This window comes from Neolamprologus multifasciatus, chromosome 4 (genome assembly GCF_963576455.1).
Source record: "Neolamprologus multifasciatus chromosome 4, fNeoMul1.2, whole genome shotgun sequence".
Taxonomy (NCBI): domain Eukaryota; kingdom Metazoa; phylum Chordata; class Actinopteri; order Cichliformes; family Cichlidae; genus Neolamprologus; species Neolamprologus multifasciatus.
In genome coordinates, this window is record NC_140442.1 from 353400 (window position 1) to 365000 (window position 11601).

At 44.1% G+C, this 11601-nt stretch overlaps 1 protein-coding gene across 1 annotated transcript; it reads right to left on the reverse strand.

Annotated features, from left to right (window-relative positions):
- Nucleotides 1–6876: 6876 nt before the first annotated feature.
- On the reverse strand, nt 6877–11577 carry LOC146519331 (uncharacterized). Its single transcript, XM_085157843.1, has 5 exons — nt 11127–11577; nt 10114–10274; nt 9613–9723; nt 9191–9322; nt 6877–7855 (listed from the first exon to the last, which is right to left on the reverse strand). The coding sequence occupies exons 1-5, from the start codon at nt 11233–11235 to the stop codon at nt 7661–7663; spliced, it is 708 nt and encodes a 235-aa protein (XP_085013969.1). The 5' UTR covers nt 11236–11577; the 3' UTR covers nt 6877–7660.
- Nucleotides 11578–11601: the final 24 nt, after the last annotated feature.

Consider the following 11601-nt stretch of genomic DNA (forward strand, 5'->3'; position numbering starts at 1 on the left):
TATTTATTTAACCAAAACAAAACAAGTTTACTTTAAATTGATGTTTAACAGTAAAAAAATGTTCTTGTGTATTCCATAAAGTGTAAATATTTGGTTTAAACTGTGAATATACTGCTGTGTGCTGAAGTTCTTCTTGTTTTGCATAGAAATATACTGAACAACATACAAAGCATAATATATAAAATAACATCTACCTGAGTTGTTTCTTTGAAAGAAGCTCCTTATGTCCATTCTTGTATATCAGTGCATGACTGATTTATTTAGCCGTGGAGGGAAACAACTGAAAATATGAAATAAACACACATGTAAGCTGAGACTCTCTAAAGAAACAGCATTGTTGTTGTTCGGCTTTTCATTTCGCCGTTTGTTGATTCACTTGACGAACGAGTAACGTAAACGTATCAGTTTGACATCAATCTTTCGTGATTCACCATCATATTTACATTATTTGTACAGTACGAATGATTTGCTTTGGTACCTGGTCGAACTTCAGCTCTCCTCTGTCTGCGTCGCTCCGTTTCTCTAACAGTGCACTCGCAGGCAGCAGCTGCCCCGCCCCCTCGCTCAGTCGCTTAGTGTCTGAGCTCGGATCATACCAATATTAGGGGGGGTTTAGCACAGTCGTAAATTCCCGCAGTGTGCACTATGTGCTTCAAATATTGTGTGTAGTTTTTTTTTATACAGTGTCAGCCAGGCATGTAACTATGAAAAAATTACACTCCAAAAGACCCCGGGCTTCTGAAAAAACAACCCGGGCTTAAGCCCAGTAAGCCCCCCCTCCGCCACTGGGCAGCACAGTCGAACCACACGCTAGTCAGTGGCTTCCAAGAACGCCCAGAATAGTGATGGTAAATTCGATTCTTTTTACTGAATCGAGTTTTAATGAGTCACTCACCAAAGTGAATCGCTTTCTTGAGTCATTTGAGTCACTGAGTCAGTTGACCAGAGAGTGCAAAAATGTACATTTTAACTCAAACTTAAATTGTTTCTCTGTTAATGTAAATCCTACTGCTAAGATGAGTGATTCTAAAAGAAAACTATTTTATAGAGAAAAAAAGAGCAAAAAAAATTCTAAGGGGAACATTTATTTATATATTTTTATTTTATTTTATTAGTATTTTCCTTAAATGTGTCAAATATATATTTTCTCACCTAAATGTCCACTGAGCTGTGAGCCAGGGGGCGGTAATGCACCTTAACATTGGTTGCAAACCAAGAAGAAGAAGAAGCTGTGAGCCAGGAGGGAGGGGGTGAGTGGGTGAGTGGTCGTGTCCAAATTCATGCGCTGCGTCCTCCTGAAGCCGAATTTGTAGACCGATTACGTCACAGCGACGCGCCAAAAGCTGTCCAAATTCGTAGACTCCTCCGAATGCAGCCGACAAATGCGTCCTCCTTTTCAATTTGAAGGATGGGTCGGGTGTGTCCTTCGTGGCCCACCATATCCCAGAATTCATAGCGCGGCCCAGCCAAACTCCAGTTTCCGGCAATGGCGGCCGCTACTAAGTTTTAAAATTACTCTTATTAATCTTTCTGGGTCACAAAATAAACTTTTAACATATCTTCAGGTGGGAATGTAGCTGTGTAAACATCAAATATCTGCTCGGTTTATCAAGATATCACATATTTGCAAAAGTGCTTTGACGTTTTCGGAGACGTCTGTTACCCACCAGCTCGATAGCTCGCCGAGAGCTCGTGGGTCACTGAAGCCGCAGAGAACGGCACAACTCCTGGCACATCATCATTGGCACAGCGCGGACTTTCGCTACTCAGACAGATATTAAACATAATATATAAGTCACTTAGACAACATAAAAATGATGTTGTTGGGCTTTTTTCAGTGTTTTATTTGTTTGTGAGTAAATCGGTTTCGCTGAGATTAAAGTTATTAGATTAGATTAGATTAGATAAAATAAAACTTTATTAATCTCCTGGGTGGTTTTCACACAGCTGAATAAACGTCAAACCAAAAACTGATTAAACCGAAGTGTGAGATGGTCGAGAGTTTACTCCAGTGTCCTGTTATAGTTTAGATAGCAAGGAGCAGACGGCCGAGTTTATTCAATTAATTTCAATTCAATTTTATTTATATAGCGCCAAATCACAACAAAAGTCGCCTCAAGGCGCTTCATAGATACAGAGAAAAACCCAACAATCATATGACCACTTATAAGCAAGCACTTTGGCAACAGTGGGAAGGAAAAACTCCCTTTTAAAAGGAAGAAACCTCCGGCAGAAACAGGCTCAGGGAGGGGCGGGGCCATCTGCTGTGATTGGTTGGGGTGAGAGAAGGAAGACAGGATAAAGACATGCTGTGGAAGAGAGACAGAGATTAATAACAGATATGATTCAATACAGAGAGGTCTGTTAACACATAGTGAGTGAGAAAGGTGACTGGAAAGGAAAAACTCAATGCATCATGGGAATCCCCGGCAGCCTACATCTATTGCAGCATAACTAAGGGAGGATTCAGGGTCACCTGGTCCAGCCCTAACTATATGCTTTAGCAAAAAGGAAAGTTTGAAGCCTAATCTTGAAAGTAGAGATAGTGTCTGTCTCCTGAATCCAAACTGGAAGCTGGTTCCACAGAAGAGGGGCCTGAAAACTGAAGGCTCTGCCTCCATTCTACTTTTAAATACTCTAGGAACAACAAGTAGGCCTGCAGAGCGAGAGCGAAGTGCTCTAATAGGGTGATATGGTACTACAAGGTCATTAAGATAAGATGGGGCCTGATTATTTAAGACCTTGTATGTGAGCAGCAGGATTTTGAATTCTGGATTTAACAGGAAGCCAAAACAGGAGAAATCTGCTCTCTCTTTCTAGTCCCTGTCAGGACTCTTGCTGCAGCATTTTGGATTAGCTGAAGGCTTTTCAGTGAGTTTTTAGGACTTCCTGATAATAATGAATTACAGTCGTCCAGCCTGGAAGTAATAAATGCATGAACTAGTTTTTCAGCGTCACTCTGAGACAGGATATTTCTAACTTTAGAGATGTTGCGCAAATGGAAGAACGCAGTCTTACATATTTGTTTAATATGTGCGTTGAAGAACATGTCCTGGTCAAAAATGACTCCAAGGTTCCTCACAGTGTTACTGGAGGCCAAGGTAATGCCATCCAGAGTAAGAATCTGGTTAGATACCATATTTCTAAGCTTTTCAGCGCCGAGTACAATGACCTCAGTTTGATCTGAATTAAGAAGCAGAAAGTTAGCGGCCACCCAGGTCTTTATGTCTTTAAGACATTCCTGCAGTTTAACTCATTGGTGTGTGTTATCTGGCTTCATGGACAGATAGAGCTGGGTGTCATCTGCATAGCAGTGAAAATGTATGCTATGTCTTCTAATGATGCTGCCTAGGGGAAGCATGTATAATGTAAACAGAATTGGTCCTAGCACTGAACCCTGTGGAACTCCATAATTAACCTCAGTGTGTGAAGAGGACTCTCCATTTACATGCACAAACTGGAGTCTATTAGATAGATATGATACAAACCACTGCAGTGCAATACCTGTAATACCTACAGCATGTTCTAATCGCTCTAATAGGATATTATGGTCAACACTATCGAATGCTGCACTGAGGTCTAGCAGGACAAGCACAGAGATGAGTCCACTGTCAGAGGCCATAAGAAGATCATTTGTAACCTTCACTAAAGCTGTTTCTGTGCTGTGATGAGCTCTGAAACCTGACTGAAACTCTTCAAATAAACCATTCCTCTGCAGATGATCTGTTAGCTGTTTGACAACTACTCTTTCAAGGATTTTTGATATGAAAGGAAGGTTGGAGATTGGCCTATAATTAGCTAAGACTGCTGGGTCTAGAGATGCTTTTTGAGTAAAGGTTTAACTGCAGCCAGCTTGAAGGCCTGTAGTACATAGCTGATTATTAGAGATAGGTTGATCATATTTAAGATCGAAGAATTAATTAATGGCAGGACTTCTTTGAGCAGTTTTGTAGGAATGGGGTCTAAAAGACACGTTGATGGTTTGGAGGAAGTAATTATTGAAGTTAACTCAGAAAGATCAATTGGAGAAAAAGACTAACTTAACATCAATGGTACTAAGAGTAGCTGTAGATAATATTACATCTGTGGGATGATTATTGGTCATTTTTTCTCTAATGATAAAAATGTTATTCGTGAAGAAGTTCATGAAGTCATCACTAGTTAACGTTAAAGGGATGGTTGGCTCAACAGAGCTCTGACTTTTTGTCAGCCTGGCTACAGTGCTGAAGAGAAACCTGGGGTTGTTCTTATTTTCTTCAATCAGTGATGAGTAGTAAGCTGTTCTGGCTTTGCGGAGGGCTTTCTTATAAAGCAACAAACTATTTCTCCAGGCTAAATGATGATCCTCTAAATTTGTGACACGCCATTTCCTCTCCAGATTACGAGTCATCTGCTTTAGGGTACGTGTTTGAGAATTATACCACGGGGTCAGGTACTTCTGATTAGAGACCTTAGTTTTCACTGGAGCTACAGTATCCAGAGTCGTACGTAGTGAGGAGGTGAAATTATTAACAAGATAATCGACCTCTGTTGGAGTAGCGTTCAGATAGCTGCTCTGCTCTGTGTTGGTACAGGGCATTGAAGATGATAACAGTGGGTGGATTATATTCTTAAACTTAGTTACAGCGCTTTCAGAAAGACATCTACTTTTATAAAGTCTACTCTCCACTGCTGTGTAATCAATTATTGTAAATGTAAATGTTATCAGGAAATGATCAGACAGGAGAGGGTTTTCAGGAAACACTGTTAAATGTTCAGTTTCTATGCCATATGTTAAAACAAGATCTAGAGTGTGATTAAAGTGGTGGGTGGGTTCTTTTACATTTTGAGAGAAACCAATTGAGTCTAACAACAGATTAAATGCCATGTTGAGGCTGTCATTTTTAGCATCAACATGGATGTTAAAATCACCCACAATAATTATTTTATCTGAGCACAGAACTAAATCAGATATAAAGTCTGAGAAATCAGACAGAAACTCTGTGTAAGGCCCAGGTGGACGATAGATGATAACAAGTAAGACTGGTTTCTGAGTTTCACAGCTGGGGTGGACAATGTTAAGCATCAGGCTTTCAAATGAATTAAAAGTCTGTCTGGGTCTTTGGTTGATTAATAGGCTGGTGTGAAAAATTGCTGCCACACCTCCCCCTCGGCCTGTGCTTCGAGATTTCTGGTAGTTAGAATGACTCGGGGGTGTTGATTCATTTAAACTAACATAATCATCCTGCTGCAACCAGGTTTCTGTAAGGCAGAGTAAATCGATTTGTTCATCAATTATTAAGTCATGTACTAACAGAGACTTAGAGGAGAGAGACCTAATATTTAATAATCCACATTTCACTGTTTTACTCTTTGGTTCAGATGTGAATACTGTATTGTTCTTTCTTTGTAAACGTTTAAGTTGTTTGTTGCTGGTTTTTAGTGTGTTTTTTGTCTGTTTGGGAGCTGACACAGTCTCTATGGAGATGGGTTTTTGGGGGATAGCAGGAGGAGAGAAGCTGCAGAGAGGCGTGTAAGACTGCAACTCTGCTTCCTGGTCCCAACTCTGGATAGCCATATTTTGGGGGATTTAATAAATTTGTCGATATTTCTAGAAATGAGAGCTGCTCCATCCAAAGTGGGATGGATGCCGTCTCTCCTAACAAGACCAGGTTTCCTCCAGAAGGTTTGCCAATTATCTATGAAGCCCACATCGTTTCTGGGACACCACTCAGACAGCCAGCAATTTAAGGAGAACATGCGGCTAAACATGTCAGAGCTGTGACACTTTAAACGGTCTCCATTGAAACATAAAGGCTTCCTATCCCTGGAAGTCAGATACGAGTGTATGCACATTAAGAGCCTTCAGTTTTCAGGCCCCTCTTCTGTGGAACCAGCTTCCAGTTTGGATTCAGGAGACAGACACTATCTCTACTTTCAAGATTAGGCTTCAAACTTTCCTTTTTGCTAAAGCATATAGTTAGGGCTGGACCAGGTGACCCTGAATCCTCCCTTAGTTATGCTGCAATAGACGTAGGCTGCTGGGGAATTCCCATGATGCACTGAGTGTTAATTGACCTCTCTGCACTGAATCATTAGTTATAATTAATCTCTGATTGTGGAGGTTTTTTCTGTTCAAAGGGAGTTTTTCCTCCCCACTGTCACCAAAGTTCTTGCTCATTTGTTTTGTTGTGTTTTCTTTGTATGCATTATTGTAGGATCTGCCTTACAATATAAAGCACCTTGAGGCGACTGTTGTTGTGATTTGATGCTGTATGAATAAAATTGCATTGAACCGAAAGCGTGGATGTATGATCACACGATCACATGGATGTTCAGTCTGAGCAGCTGGAGCTTCATTTCCTGCTTTCAGGAACAAGCTGCACATGAACAAATGAGAGGAAACTTGGAGTCTTTATTCTCTCAACTGCAGACTCGCTGCAGGGTCAAAGACTAAAGATCAAAACAGTCACTTAATATAAAAAACTGAATTCAACATTCAAAAGAAAACTAAAGAATAAAGTTTTGTGTAACAATATTTATTATTTATTATTGATGCTCATCAGGGACTTCAGACCCTCCTCCTCTCCCCACGGAGCTGTGAGGAATGTTGATGCTATTTTCTGCAGAACTGACATCATACCTGCTGATCTCTAACGTGGCGACAGAGATTATTTTTAGTTCTCAAACATAAACAATAAAAACAAACAAACATCAATGAGTAAAAACAAAAGCGTCAAGAAATGAAGCGAATCACAAAAATCAGCAGGTTAAAAAATGTCCTTGAAAACATTTTGCAGATTTAACACTGACAACACAAACAGGAAGTCAAAAAAAAAAACAATAAATAGTCAATAAATATAATCAATAAATAAAGAGATGATAAATAAACACAAAGAACAAGATATTGCTTTTTAAAAACAATTAAATAAAAAATAATAAATATTTATGAATAAAAACGTGACAACATTATGACTTTCTGTTGCCAGGTCATTTCCTGCTGCGGCTTCAAAATAAAAGCTGTACCATCAGGTTCAACTGAAGGAGCTTTTACTCTAAAGTAATAACAGCAGGAAGTGACCTCATTAAGACACGTTTCAAACTTGATTTGATTGTTTTCTGTACAGTGAACAGTAAAAAATGGCCCTGAGAGTTTGTGGTGAACGCTCCAGATGTTTCACTGAAGCTGATTCAAACTGAAACGGGACAGAAGTCGATCGGCTGTGGAGTTCGGGTTCAGATGATGACGCTGTTTTTTTCCTTCTCCAGCGTCTGCAGGTGAGAATAACCTCGGGCGTGAAGCAGGTCTGGACCTGCAGCCGGCTCCTTCTTCTTCTTCTGCGCCAGAATGATCAGGCACACATTCATCACATTCCTGCTGTGTGTTCCCAGCTGATCCCGGGATGATAGAGCGCTTCGACGTGCTGCGACACACAAAGCAGGAAACGGAGCTCCAACAGGCCGCCTTCACAATAAAACGTGTTGGCTGATCCTGCAGCTGCTGAAGACGAGGGATAAACTTCCTGTGTGTCATCTATCAGTCTTTAGTCCTGCTGCATCACGGAGGCGGGTGCTCGTCAGGAGGTGATGATGATGAGACAAACAGTGTCAACAACTCCACGATCGATAAAGTTTCTCCCCTGAATCGTGCTAGCAGCTCTGATCCTGCAGTGGGCGGGGCTTAGCGCGTCCCACGAGCCACTTGCGTTTCGGCCATGTTTCTGAGGCTGCGGATCAGGTCGTGACAGAACTCGAGCAGCTGGCACAGCGTCAGGTGGGCTGCCACCTGGACATCGTAGTTGCCATGGAGATTCAAAGTCAAGTCCAGGCTGCTCTGATCCGAAGAGTCACTGCTCAGCTGAGCCGCGTCCTTCATCTGAAACACACAGCAAAGACCCAACAACTTGAATAAAGCCGAGAACTTCCTCTTTCAAAACAAGCACAAGTTCTGAGGAAGTGATGTCATAGGGTGGCAAGACAGTGGACACGTTCCACTAGGGTCGTGTCCAAATTCATGGGCTGCATCCTCCTGAGGACCCGGCCTTCGCGGTCTACGTGGGCCGGGTCCTCAGAAGGTCATGGTCAAGAATCTCAGTCCACGAGGGTCGGTGTCCCTGCAGGTTTTAGATCTCACCCTGGGTCAACACACCTGAATCACATGATTAGTTCGTTACCAGGCCTCTGGAGAACTTCAGGACATGTTGGTCGTGTCCAAATTCATGGGCTGCATCCTCCTGAGGACCCGGCCTTCGCGGTCTACGCGGGCCGGGTCCTCAGGAGGTCGGGTAGGCCGGAAGTAAACAGCTGTAAAATGGGACGGTCGAGCCTTCAGATCTGCGTCACCGCTGTCTCGGTGGAGTTTAATAAACTCGCCGTCTGCTCCTTGCTGTCTAAAATATAACAGGACACTGGAGTAAACTCTCGACCGTCTCACACTTCTGTTTAATCAGTTTTCTGTTTGACGTTTAGTCAGCTGTGTAAAAACCAAGGAGGAACCCACCCGGGGGATTAAAAAAGTTTAATCTAATCTAATCACTTTAATCTCAGCGAAATCGATTTACTCACAAACAAATAAAACACTGAAAAAAGCCAAACAATAACATTTTAGGTTGTCTAAGTGACTTATATATTATGTTTAACCTGAGTAGCGAAAGACCGCGGTGATCTGAACATGATGTGCCGGGAGTTGTGCCGTTCTCGGCCGCATCAGTAACCCTCGAGCTCCCGGCTAGCTGTCGAGCTGGTGGGTAACAGACGTCTCCGAAAACGTCAAAGCACTTTTGCAAATATGCGATATCTTGATAAACCGAGGAGATATTTGATGTTTACACAGCTACTTTCTCGCCTGAAAATATGTTAAAAGTTTATTTTGTGGCCCAGAAAGATTAATAAGAGTAATATTAAAACTTAGTAGCGGCCGCCATTGCCGGAAACTGGAGTTTGGCTGGGCCGCCCTATGAATTCTGGGATATGGTGGGCCACGAAGGACACACCCGACCCATCCTTCAAATTCGGGGAAAAGGAGGACGCATTTGTCGGCTGCATTCGGAGGAGTCTACGAATTTGGACAGCCTTCAGCGCGTCGCTGTGACGCAATAGGTCTACAAATGCGGCCTCAGGAGGAAGCAGCCCATGAATTTGGACACGACCTATGAAGGGTTTCAACTGCAAACAACAGGAAGTGCACGCTCTCAGCCGGTGTGTGTGTTACCTGGTTGATGTGGGTCACCAGGTCTCTCAGTTCAGCACTCAGGGCCTCCAGTCCCCCCAGTCTGCGAGACAAATCTACCAGCAGCCCCTGGTACAGCCGCCCGCCCGCCAGCATACGGCTCACACACATGTCCTGCAGGGAAACACAAACCCATCACATTACATCACCAGAACTGACTCGACCACTACACAAACACCTGGACCGATTCAGTAATTCTTTAATGGGCAGTAAAGGAACCAAAAAACTGTCAATAGCCTCCTGAACCTCCCCCATGACCAAAGCACATGCACTCCCAGAGCCCTCTATGACATCACTAAACCCTCCCAATTGCATTCAAGGACCAACTGAAACCATTAATGAGCCCAAAGGAACCAAAGAACTCCCCAATACCACCCACAGCACCACCCGAGCTGGAGACTGACCGCTGTGAACTGTTCGGACAGCTCTTTGAGGACGGGGGGGTCAGGGATTCCCAGGTTTATCCTCTTCATCTCCAGCTCTCCGGTCTGACTGGAGGGGTCGAGGGTAAAACCCTGAGGAGGACAGTAAACATCTATTAGCTCAAGAAGAAGAAGGAGCAGCAAGTTGAACCCAGTACCACGGCAAACCGTTTAAAAGACACACCTGCCCATTGTGTGCTGTCATGCTTCACAAACCTGAAGTGGACAAGCATGCAGAAGCTGCAGTAAGCTGCAGTTCCACCAGGGGGAGCCGCTAGTGACCAAGGAAGCTATGACGTACGTTCCAGATTTCTTCTATTCCAGGATTGATGGCTAACACGCCTTCCAAGTAAATGTGTTAACAATGTTGGCTAGTAATAACATATCGCCCCCTGCTGGCAATGCAGCTTACTGCAGCTTTTGCAAAGCGTGACAGCACACGGTGGTCCGGCAGCGCCGTGATATGGACGGGCGTGTGCGTACGTCAATGTTGATGATGCTGCCGTGCACGGAGCGGACGTCTTTCCGGATTTTCTCCACCAGCCTCATCACTCGCTCGACCGCCTCTTTGGGGTTGGACGGCGAGCTGACGGGAGCCGACTGAACCAGCGCTGCTAACAGGCAGCAGTGCAGCAGGGCAACAACTGGAAAAACAAAGAGAGTGACCCCTGAGAAGAGCCAACAACAAAGATAATGTCTGATACCAAGCACAGAAAGAAAAAACTGTGGTCCAATCAGATGTGACGATGTTAATAAAGCATTAATTAATCATTAAAATCTTAAAAAGCGGCTGACAGACAGAACTATGATGTTTACTCATTTGTTTCTGCACCCTCACCCTCTGATAATCAATCATCAATGAACTTTTGGGGAGTTATTGATTAAAGCTTATAAATAAACTTTTTCACAGTTTCCTGGATTCGTATGGAAACAGCTTCAGGGACTCTGAACACACCGATTATGTTTTATTTTAATCTGCAAGCCTGACGGTGGTTTTGCTTCAACTATTCCTGAACCTTCAGACCGGAGCTCTGAGCTGGACCAGAACAACCCGGAGGAGGACAGAGTCAGATGCAGGTAGACCTACTTATACTGTCACTCACATAAACAAGCGCAGGGCCTTCCCGCCCTCGGCTGTGTCTCAGCTGCATGACACGTGAAAAGTTTGCGAGCCATCCGAATATTTAAAGCGGTCCTGTGAGCCACCGTCACACCAAGATCACACCTGTGCGCACACATACAGTGACTGCAGGTGTGATTCTCGGGACTGCACATCCTCCAGCTCCTTCTAACTTGTTTGGCACTAGTGACCCTCCATACAGACCCCCGTCAGCCCCCGTCACCTGAGCCTCACCTGTGCCGGACTGAGGCTCAGGTGAGGCTCAGGTGAGGCTCTGCAGCTCACTTTTTTAAAGTGACCCGACTCTTCTACCAAGCTCCGTGCGTATTTCTGCAGAGTTTAGCAGCCCCTCCTGCCTCACGGCGCATGCTCTTACCTGTGAACGCGTTCATGTCTGCGGGTCCGTGGGTGTCCCTGTTTCGGTGCGTGTCTGCCGTGCAGCTGCTCGGACTCTCTCTGAACTTTAATTCCAGCCGCTTTCTCATTTTTATGCTTCCGCGCGGGGTTTTCCGGTCATTCCGTCACAGCTGACGGAACTTATTCGGTGCTGCTGCGTCACAGACACAGCGGGGCTCGCGCTCTGACCTCACAGAGCGTGAGTCAATGCGGGAAGTTTGGATGTGAGCACAGAAGTTCCCGCTACTCCGGGATGAGTTTCGGATTATTCACAGGTAACACTTCCTGAACCCACCTTCTGCCCACGTGACGATTTTTACCTGAATCACCGCGTGGGTGTTTCCTGTCGTCCGCTCCCACCTGTCACTCACTCATGTTTCAAAAAGGTTTTAGGCACTGAGGGTCCACGTGTGTTTTTGACTCCTCCCCTCACCAGCTGCTGACTTCTTGTCCAC

Coding starts and splice junctions, on each gene's coding strand:
- LOC146519331 (XM_085157843.1), bottom strand. CDS start 11,235: ATGAGAAAGCGGCTGGAATTAAAGTTCAGAGAGAGTCCGAGCAGCTGC. Junction 10,275..11,126: donor AGACATGAACGCGTTCACAG/GTAAGAGCATGC, acceptor TTGTTTTTCCAG/TTGTTGCCCTGCTGCACTGC. Junction 9,323..9,612: donor TGTCCGAACAGTTCACAGCG/GTCAGTCTCCAG, acceptor GTTTCCCTGCAG/GACATGTGTGTGAGCCGTAT.